The sequence below is a fragment of the Larimichthys crocea genome, chromosome III (assembly GCF_000972845.2).
Source record: "Larimichthys crocea isolate SSNF chromosome III, L_crocea_2.0, whole genome shotgun sequence".
Lineage (NCBI taxonomy): Eukaryota > Metazoa > Chordata > Actinopteri > Sciaenidae > Larimichthys > Larimichthys crocea.
In genome coordinates this window covers 3,384,196-3,403,585 of record NC_040013.1, presented here as the reverse complement: position 1 = coordinate 3,403,585, position 19,390 = coordinate 3,384,196, and the positions used below count along the sequence as shown (strand labels likewise).

Below are 19,390 nucleotides of genomic sequence, written 5' to 3'. Positions count from 1 at the left end.
CATTAGCATGTTAACACTAGCATGTTAACGCTGAAGCGTTAGCAGTTATTATTAGCATGTTAACATTAGCATGTTAGCATTAGCATGTTATCATTAGCATGTTACCATTACCATGTTAACATTAGCATGTTAACGTTGACACGCTAGCAGTTAGCATTAACATGTTAGCATGTTAACGTTAGCATTTTAGCATTAGCATGTTAGCATTTGTATGTTAGCATGATGTGTTAACACTGATGCGCTAGCAGTTAGCATTAGCATGTTAGCATTAGCATGTTAGTAATTAACATGTGTTTAATTCCTAGTGGCTAATGTTAATTAGCATTAGCATGTTAGCATTACCATGTTAGCATTAGCATGTTAGCATTATCATGTTAACGCTGATGCGCTAGCAGTTAGCATTAGCATGTTAGCATTAACATGTTAGTAATTAACATGTGTTTAATTCCTAGTGGCTAATGTTAATTAGCATTAGCATGTTAGCATTACCATGTTAGCATTAGCATGTTAACGCTGATGCGCTAGCAGTTAGCATTAGCATGTTAAAATTAGCATGTTAGTAATCAACATGTATTTAATTCCTAGTGGCTATTGTTAATTAGCAGTAATTTTAGCATTGGTCGCTAATGTTTGCAAATAGCATGTCTTTACAGCTTGCGCTAACGCTCTGCTGTCTCTGTCTGCCATTTTACACAGACAGGTTCAAATTAAGTGCCAAGAACTTTTGTTTTGTGCAGGAGCCTGTCGCTCATAGTTGGAAAAAACTTTCAGGGGCTTTAAAGCGACACATTTATTGTAAGTGTAAGAAAATCGATATTGCAAAGCAAACATGGTGTAACCAAAATAAACATCCTGCACTTTTGAACTTTTGTGTAGTCTGCAATGATGCATGCAGCCCGGGTATCTGGATCTTTCAGCAGGGATCTGTGTGGGGAGGAGCGACCACCATCATGGAGATCAAGACACTGCACTCGACAACAGCGCCAACAGCGTCTCACGGTGGCTGCAGCGAACAAAGTTTGCCTCCGTCGTACAGCCGCTAGCAGCTCAGGCTGACTCGCAAGGCAAGAAATCTTCTTCTCCCCATCAAGTGTGTCTGTTGCCTTGGCTACTGTCCGTAGGAGCACGGGAGGAGACCCACAAGCAGATTTTCAGTGGTCTGGGTTTCAACAGCACCCTACTGACACAGGCAGATGTAAATCAGGCCTTTCACACTCTCCTCGAAAAGGCAAACAAGACTTCTGGAGAAGACACCAGTGAAGGCACGCTGTGTTCGTGGACGACAACTTCAAGCCACGGCCGAGTTCCTGGAAACCTTGAAGCAGTCCTACTTTGCAGATGGGTTCACTGTTGACTTGGCCAATGCTGCAGACAGTGCCAATACCATCAACGAGTAGTGAAAGGGAAGACCAATGGGAAGATAGAAGAGCTGGTCAGCACCCGGATCAATGACAGTCATGTATCTCATCAGCACATCTACTACAAGGTACAGTGAGGATTGTGTGTTTGTTGGCTCAAAAAGTTAAGTTTTAATTCTGCTCATCCTCGTCAAACAGGAAAGTGGGCGACTCCATTTGAACCCGAGCTCACCAAGGAGGACACATTCACAGTGGACGAGAACACCAAGGTTCAAAGTTATTCATTTATTCATATTATGCATCATTCTTCATCTTTCATACTGTGTGTCTTTTCACATTGAGGGGACTTCATGTTAAAATTGCATTTTCCAGGTTCAAGTCCAGATGATGAATAAGGAGAAGAGATTTGATATCTTTACGACCAGGCGATCAACACATCGGTCCTCCACCTCCCCTTCAACAGCTCCTCCCATGCTGCTGATGTTGCCTGAGACAGGCAACACTGGAGAAAGCAATTTGCCCGAGTCATGTACCAGATGGTTGAAGTGGATGAAGTCCAGGTTGGGTTAGAATCTAAATTCTTGTTGTTACATAAACTATTATCTTTGTCCTGTCAGATCAATCACGTCTCACTTTTCTTTCAGGACGTACGACGTATATTATCCAAGTTCTCCATCAAGACTTCCTACACACTGAATGATGTGTTGACTGCAATGGGAAGGACAGACATGTTTACTGAACGTGCAGATTTGAGCGGCATTGCAGAGGATCAAAAACTGACAGTCTCAGAGGTAAGGATGGTTATTGCCCAACATTTTCCTCTCTGTATTCGGTCCACCGTCTGTCCACTCTGCCTCCATGCTCCTTAGGTTGTTCACCAAGACCCTGGAGGTGGACGAGGCGGAGCCACCGCTGCAGCTGCTACAGGCATCGGCATCACACTTATGTCCTTCCGCCATGTCCCTGTCTTGAAGTTCGATCGTCCATTCATGGTCATGATCATTGAACCAACACAGAAGACATCCTCTTCATGGGCAAGATTGTCAACCCCAAAATCTGATGGAACAAACACTTGTACAGCTGTTGCATCATAAAAATAAAAATGACAAAAACATTTGTGCTGTGGTCCTTGCATGATTGATTGTTTTTATTTTAGTTTTGAAGGTAAAATAATAATAACAGATATTAGTAAACATAAGGTTTTATGACAAATACAATAAATTCAGGGACTGTGGAGATTTTTTTTTAAATTGTCCTGTCACATTTTTTAATCACCCCCTTTGACTGAGTGTTTTAACCAGTCATATGAGGGGGGGGACTGCACCATTGTACTTTATTATAACACATATTCAATTGATGGTATTTTCTATAGAAAGTAAGTACTTCACATTATAGTGTATTAGTACAATGTATACTGTACATTTAAGTACAGTAAAAATGGAGTCAGAGTCCTTAAATTTGATGTTTAAAACCAGTTTAATTTCAGGTACTTTCCACGGTGGCTTTGCTGGTTTCAGTGTAGCTTTTATTATTCAAAAATGTGGAGATCATTAGTTTTCAGTGAACTTTATAACCTACAAAGCGACACATTGTACTTTTTTCTTCACTACATTTTCGAACTGTTCAAATGATCCAAATAATAATTATTTGTGGTCAAATAAAAGAATTAATTCAGATTTTCTCCCATTAATCGGTCATGACCTCTCAGATTTTACTTGTGACTGATTGAAGGATGATGGATGGATGGATGGAGCGGAGGGATGGATGGATGAGTGTCGGTGGTACTAAACTCAATAAATTATTATAACAGATAATCAGCGATTGTCTTCCAAGGATCACCATTTGGACAGAGGTTAAAATCCTGCAGCACAGCCGACTCTGTTCAACTACGTACAGTTACGCAGGAGGCAGGTTTTTCGTATTAAGAAGATTTTTTTGTTGTTCTTGAATCTGAACAGAACCAGTTCAAAAATCAGAGTTCATTTGTAGAAAAGTAGTACTCCTGAACCTTCTGGGTGTCGTGCCCATCCAACGCAGTGTTCCAGACACCTCTCTATCTTTTTTTGTTTTTCTTGATTTTTTTGGACGGAAGTTTCTTAAAAACTTTAGAAAGCAATGTTGGATATATCCAAACCCCTGCTCAGAAAGAGTTAATTGACCTAAGCTCACCTGATCTAGCAGTGTTTGAATGGAAAGACCTTTCTTTACTGGCAAAGCCATCATCAGCCATGCAGAAGTGTGGCCAAGGCTTTCGGGAATACAAAGTTGAGACAGAGAACAAACAAAGCAAAGTTTGGTTGCTCTGATCAGTCTTATATAAAGGGCATCTTCTTGTACAGTCTCTGGTTCCCTGACAGACACTGAACCAGAAGGTAAGAATCAGATGAACTGTTTTAGCAATTCGTGTTTGTTGTTTGAGATGAACTGTGCACACTCATTTAAATTCTTTAATCAGAACTGTGAATATTCTCTCTTATCCTCCTTTGGAGCCTCAATCGATGTGTTTGTAATTTCAGTAATTTAGAATTAAAAACTAAAAACAAACCATTAAGATAGTCTCAACTTAAAATGCAAAAATCAACCAAAAAACACCTTTACATGTAATTTTTTAAAAATGTAGCTGTCCCAATGTGGGGCATGAATGATTTGTTAAAGCAGGAGCCTGTCGCTCATAGTGTGAAAAAGACTTTCAGGGCTTTAAAGCGACACATTTATTGTAAGCTATAAGAAAATCAATATTTGCAATAGCAAACATGGTGTAACCAAATAAACATTCCTGCACTTTTGAACTTTGTCTAGTCGGCAATAATGCATGCAGCCCTGGGTATCTGGATCTTCAGCAGTGACTGTGTGGGGAGAGGCGACCACCATCATGGAGATCAAGACACTGCACTCGACAACAGCGCCAACAGCGTCTCACTGGTGGCCAGCGAAACAAAGAGTTTGCCTACCGTCTGTACAGCCAGTAGCAGCTCATGCTGACTCGCAAGGCAAGAATATCTCTTCTCCCCATCAAGTGTGTCTGTTGCCTGGCTACTTTGTCGTAGGAGCACGGGAGGAGACCCACAAGCAGATTTCAAGGTCTGGGTTTCAACAGCACCCTACTGACACAGGCAGATGTAAATCAGGCTTCACACTCTCCTCGAAAAGCAAACAAGACATCTGGAGAAGACACCAGTGAAGGCACCGCTGTGTTCGTGGACGACAACTTCAAGCCACGGCCTGAGTTCCTGGAAACCTGAAGCAGTCCTACTTTGCAGATGGGTTCACTGTTGACTTTGCCAATGCTGCAGACAGTGCCAATACCATCAACGAGTATGTGAAAGGGAAGACCAATGGGAAGATAGAAGATGTCAGCACCGGATCCAATGACAGTCATGTATCTCATCAGCTACATCTACTACAAAGGTACACGTGAGGATTGTTTGGTTTGTTGGCTCAAAAGTTTTAAGTTTAATTCTGCCATCCTCGCAAACAGGAAAGTGGGCGACTCCATTTGAACCCGAGCTCACCAAGGAGGACACATTCACAGTGGACGAGAACACCAAGGTTAAAAGTTTATTCATTTATTCATTATTGAGTGTGCGTGCAAGGCGAACACTGTAGTTTAATCCACCGCGCTTATTATTATTCTTTCCGCCAAGCCCTTTTTTGCACGCCTACTCCTCCCAGAGTTTGTCGACAACACAAAGCGGGTTATCAAACGACCGCTCGGCCGGGAATCGATTGCTATACTTTTCTAAGACTTCGGCAACGGTTTTGCCAAAATCGACAAAACGAAGCCAAAAAATGAATGGGTGTGTATAGAGAGAACTTTCCAAGCTAGAGTGAGGATGTCATCCTAGAGTGGAGAGGGGAGAGAACGATCAGTGAAAAAATAAAACGTATTCGACTACCGTGGCCTCAAATGCCCCACTACAGACACGATTTATACATAGAAACGTAGCAAAATTTGTCGCTCACTCACATTCGCCTGCCAAAGCTGTCAGACATATAGTTTTGGCGGGAAACGTAAGATGCGGCAGCAATCCCATCCTCAGCCCATAGACTCCCATGTTAAAAAAGGAGGGAAATTTTCTGGAGGAAGGCAGAAGTACCGTTTCTCTCTCTTGCTCCTGAGGGCACATTTCTTCATTTATCGACACAAAACGAATATGTAACGATCAGGAAGGGCTCATTGCCCTCAGGTTAAGCCGGTTCAATGATGGGAAATACGGTTTGGTCAGAAATCCTTCCTGTTCGAGAGGAGTTCTCAGCATTCTCTCAGTCTCTAAGTGACATTCTAACAGGTGCATAACTCCTCCCCTGATTACAGTTGGTCCTGGTTGCTTAGCAACCTCAGGCCTGCGTGAAGGAGGAGAGGGGGGAGGGGCCAGCAGACAGAACCGAGTGGCCATTTTTAGTCGTTCTTGGCACTTAATTTTGAACCTGTCTGTGTAAAATGGCAGACAGGACAGCAGAGCGTTAGCGCAGCTGTAAAGACACTGCTATTTGCAAACATTAGCGACCAATGCAAAATTACTGCTAATTACACTAGCCACTAGGATTAAAACATGTTGATTCTCAACAGCTAATTTTAACATGCTAATGTTAACTGCTAGCGCATCAGCGTTAACATGCTAATGCTAACATGGTAATGCTAACATGCTAATGCTAATTAACATTAGCCACTAGGATTAAACACCTGTTAATTACTAACATGTATGCTAACATGCTAATGCTAACTGCTAGCGCATCAGCGTTAACATGATAATGCTAACATGCTAATGCTACATGGTAATGCACATGCTAATGCTAATTAACATTAGCCACTAGGAATTAACACATTTAATACTAACATGCTAATGCTAACATGCTAATGCTAATGCTGCGCATCAGTGTTAACACATCATGCTCACTACAAATGCTAACATGCTAATGCTAAAATGCTAACGTTAACATGCTAACATGTTAATGCTAACTGCTCGCGTGTCAACGTTAACAGCTGCATGTTTAACATGGTAATGGTAAAATGTAATGATAAACATGCTAATGTAACATGCTAATGTTAACATGCCTAATCAATAATGCTAAAAGACTTTCAGCGTTAACAGGCTAGTGTAACATGCTAATGTTAACATGCTAATGATAACATGCTAATGGTAATTGCTAGCACGGTAAGCGCAGCTAGATGCTTCCTTGTGTCTAAATAAACATGTTAAAATGACTGTTTGAGGTGTGCATTTTGAATACAGACCCCCAGCAACAGCCCACTCGTCACTCTCAAAATTTATTTTCTAGTACTGATTTGCTGAGCAGTGTCAGTAATAATGCATGGGGCAGACGGGGCCAGAGTCACGCACACTCAAAATTTCTTTAGAAATTTTCTAGTTATGCATCATTCTTCATCTTTCCTACTGTGTGTCTTTTCACATTGAGGGACTTCATGTTAAAATTGTCATTTTCCAGGTTCAAGTCCAGATGATGAATAAGGAGGAGGATTTGATATCTATTACGACCAGGCGATCAACACATGGTCCTCCACCTCCCCTTCAACGCTCCTACTCCATGCTGCTGATGTTGCCTGACGACATGGCAACACTGGAAAAGCAATTTGCCCGAGTTAGTCATGTCACCAGATGGTTGAAGTCGATGGAGACCTGGTTGGTTAGAATCTAAATTCTTGTTGTTTAACAAACTATTCATCTTTGTCCTGTCAGATCAATCACTGTCTCCTTTTCTTTCAGGATGTACGACGTATTATTCCAAAGTTCTCCATCAAGACTTCCTACACACTGAATGATGTGTTGACTGCAATGGGAATGACAGATGTTTACTGAACGTGCAGATTTGAGCGGCATTGCCACGGTCAAAAACTGACAGTCTCAGAGGTAGGATGGTTATTGCACACATATTTCCTTCCCTGTATTCGGTCCACCGTCTGTCTCACTCTGCCTCCATCGCTCCCTAGGTTGTTCACCAAGCTACCCTGGATGTGGACGAGGCCGGAGCCACCGCTGCAGCTGCTACAGGCATCCGCATCGCATTTATGTCCATCCAACATGTCCCTGTCTTGAAGTTCAACCGTCCATTCATGGTCCTGATCATTGAACGCAAACACGAAGACATCCTCTTCATGGCAAGATTGTCAACCCCAAAATCTGATGGAACAAACACTTTGTCTACAGAAGTACAGCTGTTGCATTACATATAATACATGCGTACTATGGTGTCTTGCTATGATTGTTTTTATTTTTGAAGGTAAAATAATAATCAACAGTATTATAACATACATGTTTTATAACAAATATAATACATTCAGGGAATATGGACATTTTTTAAAGTTATCCTATCACATTTGAGGGTTTCATCATTCTACAATATCATAAGTTGGTAAATGAACTTTACTTTACTTTACTATATAATACACACACACACACCAGTGTCATGTTTGCTGGTACTGGCAAAGAGAACCTAAAAGCGTTCTTCAGGACCTCCTCCCAGGTACCTCCGTCAAGTCCTCCAGAGGCTCTTGGAGAACCAGCTATTTGTTAAGCAGAGAATGTGAGTTTCACACCTCAGAAGTATCTTTCTTGGGTTTCATCATCACGCTGGCAACATCCGGATGGACCCGGCCAAGACCAAGGCAGTTACTGTCTGGCCAACTCCACCCACACACAAGGAGCTTCAACGCTTTTGGGTTCTCCTTGCCAGTACCAGCAAACGTAACAGAACAATCTGGCCGGATCAAGTGGAAATGGACTAGTATATTACACTGAGGGGCTAATGAGCAAATGGGCTGCAGGTGGGAGATGGGCGGGGAAAACCAGGTGAGGGAAAGAGCTGATTGCACGGAAGCAATCAGAATCAGAATCAGAATCAGAAGTACTTTATTAATCCCCGTAGGGAAAATGTTTTTGTTATCGCAGCTTCCAAACGGTAAGTGATAGCAAGAAACAGTAGTAAGAAAACAAACTTTAACAATAACCCTATAGATATCCTATTTTAAACAATATATACACACTATATCCACTATAAGTAGCAGTTAAATAGAACCAGTAACAGTAGATTAAAAACAAGTAACAGTGAACTGTGCAAGATTTAAATCAAAGCCTTATACAGAGTTTAGTTGGAATTTAGTGAGGAGTTGTACAGGCTGATGCTCACAGGTAAGAAAGACTTGTTGTGTCTCTCTGTGGAGCATCTTGGTACCAGCAGTCTCTGGCTGAAGGTGCTCCTGAGTCTGTCCAGCAGTCCAGAGTCTATCCTGCACCTTAGACAGCATCCTCCTTTCCAACACCACAGTCAGTGAGTCCATCTGCACCCCCACAACATCACCGGCCTTACAAACAAGTCTGTTAATCCTGTTGGCTTCAGCTACCTTCAAACCGCTGCCCCAGCACACACCTGTCCACCGAGGCCCCCCGAATGGAGATAGGGGTTACCTCTGTTTTTTTCCTCCTCAGGTCCACTACCAGCTCCTTGGTCTTTGTCACATTGAGCTGTAGATGGTTTAGCTCACACCATGTAACAAAGTTCTGCACTGTTGCCCTGTACTCGGTCTCCTCTCCGCCGCTGTACATCCTACTATTGCCAGAGTCATCAGACACTTCTGAAGCGGCAGGCTCTGTGCAGTAGCTGAAGTCTGTGGTGTCAGGTGTTAGAAACACACGTGCTGTAGACTCACTACTGTGGTCTGCCGTCGGTGCTATACAATCCGGACACAAGGGAGGTGTCTACCTGCTTAAAGGTGGGATCTGAAATGAAAGGAGAATTAGTAATGACATGGAACCAATTAAGATAAACGGAGTATAACCGTTACAACCAGACACACATTGGTATATTTCTCTGAGTAGATATAACCATCAACCTTTTGTGTGCAAACCTATTTTTCTGTATTGAACCACAGATTTCTTAAACCAACAGTTTTCACTTTGTTTGTTTCTTAAATTATTATATTCCCAACAGATAATCAGCCTTCACTTTGTTTGCTTTTGTGCATATGTACCAAATAAATCTCAACTGTTATACCCATGAGATCTGTTTTGTAATTTTCTGGCCTCCCTGTTGTACATGTGATGAATATCCCAATAATCCAACCAACAAACTAACATAGAGAGATGAGTCAGCACGTTTTGACACAGTTTCTCCAAAAAACTGAACACAATATGCTTCACAAAGGCAGTGCAGGCAGTCATGGATTGTTTCAAATGGTTCAAAAAGCAGCCACCAGCTATTTATCACCAGCAGGTGGCAGGACAATCTAGGAGATGCTGGTGCTTTTATGTACTGTCTTCATCACTTTCTTTCTCTTCAGACAGAGAGAGAGAAGGAAGGAGAGAGAGAGAGGTACAAGGGAGTTTTGCAACCCAGGTCTGAGGATCTGTTGCATGGCCTTGTCATTAACAAAAAAGCAGCAGAGTGGGAGGTCGTGGGCTCTTCTCATCTGTGTGCATGATGAGAAGGTCCCACAGCACGAGAGAACCTACAGCACTCATGCTTTGCAGGCTCTGCTTGCACTCACTGCTCTCCTCTGGATTATTGTTTTGTTTTGCTGAAGACACCAATGGGATTGAAAAGGAGAATCTGCAAGGATTAACTTTGCAACTATTTTTTATTTTTTAATCAACCTATTTTTTTTTAAGTTGTTTTTTATTCATCATCTCATCTGTATGAGATTTCTTCACTGGAATAATGCCTTCGTGCTGGAGTGGAAGCTCCTGGTTTCCTGTTGTCGTGTTTGGTGCTGCCTGGTTGTTTTTACTGCTGTAATGCTGGACCGAACCAGGACAGGAGGCAGGCTGGGTCGTCCTCATGCTTTGGAGGCTTTGATCTTTACTTTGTTTTGGACAAGTGAGTTACCTGACACACATTTCCAAAAGAATAGATGGTTTGTGATGACACGTGAATGCTTTTTCTGTTCAAATCTATGAGAAACAATATATACCTTTGAATTTCAATGCTTTGAAGATTTCACCTGTCTCTGCTGATGGGCTTTAAAAAAAAAGCTATCACCATACTACTTCATGCATCATGCAACATATTCATGCATGAAGTTAATAAGCATTATCTATATTGCTCTAGACTTCTCCCATCATCGTCTGCCAAAATGGTTTTCATGATGTCACTCCCAGTTCTGTTATGATACGCCCCCTGGTGTCATGTCATGCAGGGAAATGGATTGATGCAAAAGATGATGCATTGCTCTGATAGACCTCAGCTTGGCATTATGTCTACAGCTGAGATGATTAGTGGAGTTTTAGGTGGTGCCCCCGTTCATCAGTCATCTGAGGTGCACAGATTACCAGCGCTGTAGCTGTGTGTTGTGTTTGGGCTCATCGCGGACATCAACAGGACAGATCATGTGGGCCAGTTTTTCAGCAAGTGCATAAACACAGGATGTTTTCTGTAAGTTTTTTTGGACATGAGTCTTGATTTAGAAACATGTTTATCTAACCTGTTTTTTTTGGTGATCTCTGCATTTCCTTTAAATATTTTCGATATGGGCACCGATCAAAGCCACCAAATGAACATTTTACTGATCCTATCAGTAACATATTAATGAAGCATGGTATGGTGTGTTTTTCTTATCAGGAGGATATACAAGATGGATTTGTAGCAAGAGTTTAATTTCCATGCTCGAACAGGAATGAAGCGATCTCATCAGCAAAGCTGCTCAAGTGAAAACAGTTTCTTTAAAAAGGGTCACCTGTGTTTAGCTGAGTTTTCCTGTCTGGGTTTGTAAGGAAAGCACTTTATGCTGCAGATGCATATGCACACAGCCCCTCTGGCACTGACAATTAACCCCACCCCAGGGCTGTTGCTTTGGACTGTAACAGAATACTTACCTTATGACATTTGTGTTTTGCGAATCTGACCTAAAACTACCCTGCCTTTTTTTTTTTACTTTTTTTTGCCAAAATGTTTGACAACTAGGTCAACAACATCCATCACTCCAATCATGGGAGTGGAGGATTACAATCTGCCATTACCCCTGCTCCGTGTAGCTCTCCCTCCAGAGATGGTGATGGATTTTCCAGTTGTCCTACGCGCACATGTCAGTGCCAGCTCCAGCACTGCTGTTTCTCTGAGGGGAAATTAGGCACTTGTGTATAGAGTAATTGTTCGCGTGAGCCATGTTTTAACAACTCAGATTATGTTACATGTTTGATTTTGACCGCATTTAGCTCACTGCATTAGCTGTTCCTTTCCCTTTTCTTTTCACTGTCTTTTCTCCAGGTGGGATCTTAATTGTTTTTCCGTTGCTTTCTGCGGGATGTCCTCCACCTGCCCTCACCTGTCCTCTTGCAGTATCTGCCTGATCTTCCTTCTCCTCTCTTCTCTCTTCTCCAAGGTTGCTCTGCCCCTTTCTCATTACGTCCAGATGTTCCAGTGTTTCAGCCTGTTGGCTGGCGCTTTGGTGCGGGACTTGTGTCATGGTAACATGGAACATACCGTAGGTGTTTTCAGAATGATGCCGGGGGAGGTTGTGGGGTTATAAAAACAGAGTTTAGTTGAAAGTTATTGTTATCTATCGATAATTACAGTCGGATTAGATGATAATAACTCCACTGAGAAGTTTTCTCCTCTCCTAGCAAAGAGTGCAAACAGTTAACATCCACACTGACCTAGTTGTGTAGCTGATTGCATGAGCTGATTGCTACCCCGACGCACACTGATATAATTGCAACATTATAAAGATGTTACCGGTAATCTGAAACTACTACGTCATGCTACTTCGCAGCAGAAATCACATGTGCTGCCAGAGATTTACTCACCGGCTCTCCCCGGTCTCCTTTTCCCTTCAAACATCTATTCCATAGACGGCATACTGGACCTACTGGGCAGGATCCAGGGGCCCAGGAGGGATTGGGCAAAGATGTAAAATGATAGTTGAGACACAAAACTACTACAAAGATGCCGAATGGCAACAAAGACGTGCAAATGACTACAAAGACATGTAAAATAGCAACAAAGTATGCAGAATGGCAACAAAGATATGCAAAAAAATAGCACCACAAGATATGCAAAGTGACTACAAAGAAGTGCCGAATGGCAACAAAGATATGCAAAGTGACTACAAAGAGTGCAGAATGGCAACAAAGATATGCAAAGTGACTCAAAGATGCAGAATGGCAACAAAGACGTGCAAAATGACTACAAAGACATGTAAAAATAGCAACAAAGATATGAGAATGGCAACCAAGATATGCAAAAATAGCAACAAAGATATGCAAAGTGACTACAAAGATGCAGAATGGCAACAAACGTATGCAGCTCTAACCCTACAGGCTACAAAACAACTACAAAGAAAACACAAAACAGCCATGATACCACAGTGACTACAAAAGAGACATAACACTACAAATAAAGAGACGCAACACCACCACAAGCACACACAAAATGACTACAAAGGGACAAAAACTACTACTACAAAAAAAACAACAAGCAACCACAGAGATACACAGAGTGACTACAAAGAAGCTGTCCAATGTTGTCATTTTGTGTCTCTTTTAGTCTGGGATTGTTGCTCCTATGTAAGAATGGGAAACTTTTGATTATGTCTTGTACCCAGGGCCCATTCTTTCATAACCTGTCCACCAGTCTATTGTTAATTTGACAACACTTTACATAATTACAGAGAAGACGTCATGTGGTTTTAGATGCACAGCGTGGTTGAAATATGCATTCTCACGTTCCTTTGTCTTTTCTATTCTCAAGATCTGGAGTGTGCAGAATCACTGGACCGAAATCTACTACTTTGTAGAACATCTAGCTCACAAATTCTCAGGTAAAAACAAAACAATTGGTCAAGCTCTGTGGAAAACATGTAAGTAGTAACGATCTAACAGAGAATATTTTTCTCTTTCTCTCTCTGTCTCTCTTCCTCAGTCCACAGTTGCGGATGTCCTTCATTGTGTTTTCCACTGAGGGAAGGATCCTAATGAGCCTGACAGAAGACAGGTGGGTGCAGATCCCCTCAAAAACTGCTTTTAATACTTCACTTTTCATCCAACTAAAAGGAATGAGTGTAAATCCAGATTTGGATTACAGGTCACACACAGTTATGATCCTTCGAATTTCTGTGACCAAAAAGAGATTCCAGACAGATACTTTCCTTCACTGTGTCTGTCTTAGGTTCATCGGCCTGGACAAGTAATTCACTGTGTAGTTTTTGACACATTGTGGGCAGCTTATGTGTCTATCTTTCCTCAGCCGCCACAAATCTTTTCACCGTTTCCCCTCCTATCTTATTCTGCAAGAGACTAATTTCCCCGTCTATCTGTGACAGTTTCCTGAGCCCATGCAACACCATGCTGCTCACTTAATTCGTCTGTAACACATTGCCGATATTTTCTGCAAACGCTGCCCTTCGCGAAACTATTTCTCTTACCACGCCACCCAGTGTCTGGCTTTAGTCAAAAGTGTGTGCACACAAACGAATCTGACAAAATAAATTTGAATTAGATGGATTATCAACAATGAGGATTTACAGTGTCTTCTGTATGTCTGCCAGGGAGCGCATTCGTAAAGTGTCTGGAGGAGCTCCAGAGTGTACTCCCTGGGGGGAGACACCTTCATGCATGAGGCATCCTGAGGGTGAGCGGCTTCTGCATGTCCCGACTCCAACTGGCATCTGTTTTTATCTCTGCTCTGGCTCCAGAACAAACAGCACATGGTGCAGGGAGCTGTTGTATTAAAGCATGACGAGTTATTTACACATGACTCGGGCAAATTGCTTTCTCCAGTGTTGCCATGTCGTCAGGCAACATCAGCAGCATGGAGTAGGAGCTGTTGAAGGGGAGGTGGAGGACCGATGTGTTGATCGCCTGGTCGTAATAGATATCAAATCTCTTCTCCTTATTCATCATCTGGACTTGAACCTGGAAAATGACAATTTTAGCATGAAGTCCCCTCAATGTGAAAAGACACACAGTATGAAAGATGAAGAATGATGCATAATAATGAATAAATGAATAAACTTTGAACCTTGGTGTTCTCGTCCACTGTGAATGTGTCCTCCTTGGTGAGCTCGGGTTCAAATGGAGTCGCCCACTTTCCTGTTTGACGAGGATGAGCAGAATTAAAACTTAAAACTTTTTGAGCCAACAAACCAAACAATCCTCACGTGTACCTTTGTAGTAGATGTAGCTGATGAGATACATGACTGTCATTGGATCCGGGTTGCTGACCAGCTCTTCTATCTTCCCATTGGTCTTCCCTTTCACGTACTCGTTGATGGTATTGGCACTGTCTGCAGCATTGGCAAAGTCAACAGTGAACCCATCTGCAAAGTAGGACTGCTTCAAGGTTTCCAGGAACTCAGGCCGTGGCTTGAAGTTGTCGTCCACAAACACAGCGGTGCCTTCACTGGTGTCTTCTCCAGATGTCTTGTTTGCCTTTTCGAGGAGAGTGTGAAAGGCCTGATTTACATCTGCCTGTGTCAGTAGGGTGCTGTTGAAACCCAGACCACTGAAAATCTGCTTGTGGGTCTCCTCCCGTGCTCCTACGGACAAAGTAGCCAAGGCAACAGACACACTTGATGGGGAGAAGAAGATATTCTTGCCTTGCGAGTCAGCATGAGCTGCTAACTGGCTGTACAGACGGAAGGCAAACTCTTTGTTCGCTGCAGCCACCAGTGAGACGCTGTTGGCGCTGTTGTCGAGTGCAGTGTCTTGATCTCCATGATGGTGGTCGCCTCTCCCCACACAGATCACTGCTGACAAGATCCAGATACCCAGGGCTGCATGCATTATTGCAGACTATGACAAAAGTTCAAAAGTGCAGGAATGTTTATTTGGGTTACACAATGTTTGCTATTGCAAATATTGATTTTCTTATAGCTTACAATAAATGTGTCGCTTTAAAGGCCCTGAAAGTCTTTTTCCAACTATGAGCGACAGGCTCCTGCTTTAACAAATCATTCATGCCAACATTGGGACAGCTACATTTTTTAAAAATTACATGTAAAGGTGTTTTTTGGTTGATTTTTGCATTTTAAGTTGAGACTATTTAATGGTTTGTTTTTAGTTTTTAATTCTAAATTACTGAAATTACAACAACACATTGATTGAGGCTCCAGAGGAGAATAAGAGGAGAATATTCACAGTTCTGATTAAAGAATTTCAAGATTGAGTGTGCACAGTTACATCTCAAACAACAAACAGGAATTGCTAAAACAGTTCATCTGATTCTTACCTTCTGGTTCAGTGTCTGTCGAGGGAACCAGAGACTGTACAGAGAAGATGCCCCTTTATATAAGACTGATCAGAGCAACCAAACTTTGGCTTTGTTTGTTCTCTGTCTCAACTTTGTATTCCCGAAAGCCTTGGCCACACTTCTGCATGGCTGATGATGGCTTTGCCAGTAAAGAAAGGTCTTTCCAATTCAAACACTGCTAGATCAGGTGAGCTTAGGTCAATTAACTCTTTCTGAGCAGGGGGTTTGGATATATCCAACATTGCTTTCTAAAGTTTTTAAGAAAACTTCCAGTCCAAAAAAATCAAGAAACAAACAAAAAAAGGTACTGTGATTTGTAGATGATTTCCTAGAGAGGTGTCTGGAAACACTGCATTGAAATGGGCACGACACCGAAGAAGTTCAGGAGTACTACTTTTCTACCAAATGAACTCTGATTCTTGAACTGGTTCTGTTCAGGATTCAAGAACAACAAAAAATCTTCTTAATACGAATAAACCTGCCTCCTGCGTAACCGTACGTAGTTGAACAGAGTCGGTCTGTGCTGCAGGATTTTAACCTCTGTCCAAATGGTGGTCCTTGGAAAGACAAATCGCTGATTATCTGTTATAATAATTTATTGAGTTTAGTCACCACTGACATCTTCATCCATCCATCCATCCATCCAATCCATCCATCCATCCATCCCTTCAATCAGTCACAAGATAAATCTGAGAGGTCATGACCTGATTAATGGGAGAAAATCTGAATTAATTACTTTTATTTGCGACCACAAATAATTATTATTTGGATCATTTGAACAGTTCGATTAATGTAGTGAAGAAAAAAGTACAATGTGTCGCTTTGTAGGTTATAAAGTTCACTGAAACTAAACCGATCTCCACATTTTTGAATAATAAAAGCTACACTGAAACCAGCAAAGCCACCGTGGAAAGTACCTGAAATTAAACTGGATTTTAAACATCAAATTTAATGGACTCTGACTCCGATTGTACTGTACTCAAATGTACAGTATACATTGTACTAATACACTATAATGTGAAGTACTTTACTTTCTATAGAAAATACCATCAATTGAATATGTGTTATAATAAAGTACAATGGTGCAGTCCCACCCCTCATATGACTGGTTAAAACACTCAGTCAAAGAGGAGAGTGATTAAAAAATGTGACAGGACAACTTTAAAAAAAATCTCCACAGTCCCTGAATTTATTGTATTTGTCATAAAACATTATGTTATACTAATATCTGTTTATTATTATTTTACCTTCAAAAACTAAAATAAAAACAATCAATCATAGCAAGAGACCACAGCACAAATGTTTTTGTCATTTTTATTTTATACGTGATGCAACAGCTGTACAAGTGTTTGTTCCATCAGATTTTGGGGTTGACAATCTTGCCCATGAAGAGGATGTCTTCTGTGTTGCGTTCAATGATCATGACCATGAATGGACGATCGAACTTCAAGACAGGGACATGGCGGAAGGACATAAGTGTGATGCCGATGCCTGTAGCAGCTGCAGCGGTGGCTCCAGCCTCGTCCACATCCAGGGTAGCTTGGTGAACAACCTAAGGAGCGATGGAGGCAGAGTGAGACAGACGGTGGACCGAATACAGAGAAGGAAATATGTGTGCAATAACCATCCTTACCTCTGAGACTGTCAGTTTTTGATCCTGTGCAATGCCGCTCAAATCTGCACGTTCAGTAAACATGTCTGTCATTCCCATTGCAGTCAACACATCATTCAGTGTGTAGGAAGTCTTGATGGAGAACTTTGGAATATATACGTCGTACGTCCTGAAAGAAAAGTGAGACAGTGATTGACCTGACAGGACAAAGATCAATAGTTTATGTCAGACAACAAGAATTTAGATTCTAACCAACCTGGACTTCATCCACTTCAACCATCTGGTGACATGACTCGGGCAAATTGCTTTCTCCAGTGTTGCCATGTCATCAGGCAACATCAGCAGCATGGAGTAGGAGCTGTTGAAGGGGAGGTGGAGGACCGATGTGTTGATCGCCTGGTCGTAATAGATATCAAATCTCTTCTCCTTATTCATCATCTGGACTTGAACCTGGAAAATGACAATTTTAGCATGAAGTCCCCTCAATGTGAAAAGACACACAGTATGAAAGATGAAGAATGATGCATAGTAATGAATAAATGAATAAACTTTGAACCTTGGTGTTCTCGTCCACTGTGAATGTGTCCTCCTTGGTGAGCTCGGGTTCAAATGGAGTCGCCCACTTTCCTGTTTGACGAGGATGAGCAGAATTAAAACTTAAAACTTTTTGAGCCAACAAACCAAACAATCCTCACGTGTACCTTTGTAGTAGATGTAGCTGATGAGATACATGACTGTCATTGGATCCGGGTTGCTGACCAGCTCTTCTATCTTCCCATTGGTCTTCCCTTTCACGTACTCGTTGATGGTATTGGCACTGTCTGCAGCATTGGCAAAGTCAACAGTGAACCCATCTGCAAAGTAGGACTGCTTCAAGGTTTCCAGGAACTCAGGCCGTGGCTTGAAGTTGTCGTCCACGAACACAGCGGTGCCTTCACTGGTGTCTTCTCCAGATGTCTTGTTTGCCTTTTCGAGGAGAGTGTGAAAGGCCTGATTTACATCTGCCTGTGTCAGTAGGGTGCTGTTGAAACCCAGACCACTGAAAATCTGCTTGTGGGTCTCCTCCCGTGCTCCTACGGACAAAGTAGCCAAGGCAACAGACACACTTGATGGGGAGAAGAAGATATTCTTGCCTTGCGAGTCAGCATGAGCTGCTAGCTGGCTGTACAGACGGAAGGCAAACTCTTTGTTCGCTGCAGCCACCAGTGAGACGCTGTTGGCGCTGTTGTCGAGTGCAGTGTCTTGATCTCCATGATGGTGGTCGCCTCTCCCCACACAGATCACTGCTGATAAGATCCAGATACCCAGGGCTGCATGCATCATTGCAGACTACAACAAAAGTTCAAAAGTGCAGGAATGTTTATTTTGGTTACACAATGTTTGCTATTGCAAATATCGATTTTCTTACAGCTTACAATAAATGTGTCGCTTTAAAGCCCCTGAAAGTCTTTTTCCAACTATGAGCGACAGGCTCCTGCACAAAACATTTCATGCCAACATTGGGACAGTTTTGGTTGTTACAGGTTTCATGATTTCTTTTCTTTTTTTTCCGAGCCCTTCTTGTTGGTTTTATGTGGGCCAAAATCATGGTTTGAAATCACAGCAACACATTAATTGAGGCTCCAAAATGTGGATAACGAGTCCCTTCACATGTCTGGTTGAAGAATTTCAAGTTTGTGTTTGCATCGTTACATCTCAAACTCAAAAAAGTCAAATGACAAACTAAGTGCTGGCAGATCAGTTCATCTGATTCTTACCTTCTGGTTCAGTGTCTGTCCAGGAAAGCACAGACTGTGCAGAGGGAGATGCTCCTTTATATGAGACTGATCAGAGCAACCGAACTTTGGCTTTGTTTATTCTCTAGCTGAACTTTGTATTTGCTCCCCTGCTGTGTTTGTTCAGCCTCTGCATTTGTCCACTGAACTGACGAACAAATGTTCCTCACCGATGTTGACTGTGTCCTCTGAGCTGAAATATTAAATTAAGATTTTGCTGGAATGTTATTTAGAATAAGTTTTGAATTTCCTGAAATATTCTCGTTTCGACATCAGCCTGATACGTCGTGTGTGGATCAGGAGTATCGCTTTTCTACCAAATGAACCGGCCTCCTGCTTAACTGTCTGTAGTTGAACAGAGTCGATCTATGCTGCTGGATTTTAACCTCTGTCCAAATGGTCGTCCTTGGAAAGACAAATGTTTTCTGCGATGGTACACGGTGGTT

The 19,390-nt window shown here is 42.0% G+C and overlaps 2 protein-coding genes and 1 long non-coding RNA gene across 4 annotated transcripts in view; 1 reads left to right on the top strand and 2 right to left on the bottom strand.

Annotated features, from left to right (window-relative positions):
• LOC104930652 (hibernation-specific plasma protein HP-55) overlaps window positions 1-15,645 on the bottom strand; it is a 16,786-nt gene extending 1,141 nt beyond the window's left edge. Inside the window, exons 1-3 of the mRNA XM_027277742.1 lie at window positions 15,537-15,645; window positions 14,473-15,100; window positions 14,328-14,398 (exon numbers count right to left, since the gene is read on the bottom strand). Coding sequence (XP_027133543.1) covers window positions 14,328-14,398; window positions 14,473-15,091 — 690 coding nt within the window. The 5' untranslated portion in view covers window positions 15,092-15,100; window positions 15,537-15,645. The remainder of the gene's footprint in view (window positions 1-14,327; window positions 14,399-14,472; window positions 15,101-15,536) is intronic.
• Window positions 1-19,025, bottom strand: part of LOC109137810 (hibernation-specific plasma protein HP-55) — a 20,158-nt gene extending 1,133 nt beyond the window's left edge. Inside the window, exons 1-6 of one of the 2 annotated variants that reach the window (XM_027277741.1) lie at window positions 18,927-19,025; window positions 17,871-18,498; window positions 17,726-17,796; window positions 17,426-17,619; window positions 17,191-17,338; window positions 16,919-17,109 (exon numbers count right to left, since the gene is read on the bottom strand). In XM_027277741.1, coding sequence (XP_027133542.1) covers window positions 16,919-17,109; window positions 17,191-17,338; window positions 17,426-17,619; window positions 17,726-17,796; window positions 17,871-18,492 — 1,226 coding nt within the window. In that variant the 5' untranslated portion in view covers window positions 18,493-18,498; window positions 18,927-19,025. Of the gene's footprint in view, window positions 1-16,855; window positions 17,110-17,190; window positions 17,339-17,425; window positions 17,620-17,725; window positions 17,797-17,870; window positions 18,499-18,926 lie in introns of those variants that run through there. The other variant, XM_027277740.1, reaches the window with a different exon arrangement.
• LOC113745625 (uncharacterized) lies at window positions 4,514-6,833 on the top strand. Its single transcript, XR_003462262.1, has 3 exons — window positions 4,514-4,766; window positions 4,837-4,907; window positions 6,807-6,833. It is a non-coding gene; the product is annotated as an uncharacterized LOC113745625 (long non-coding RNA).
• Window positions 19,026-19,390: the final 365 nt, after the last annotated feature.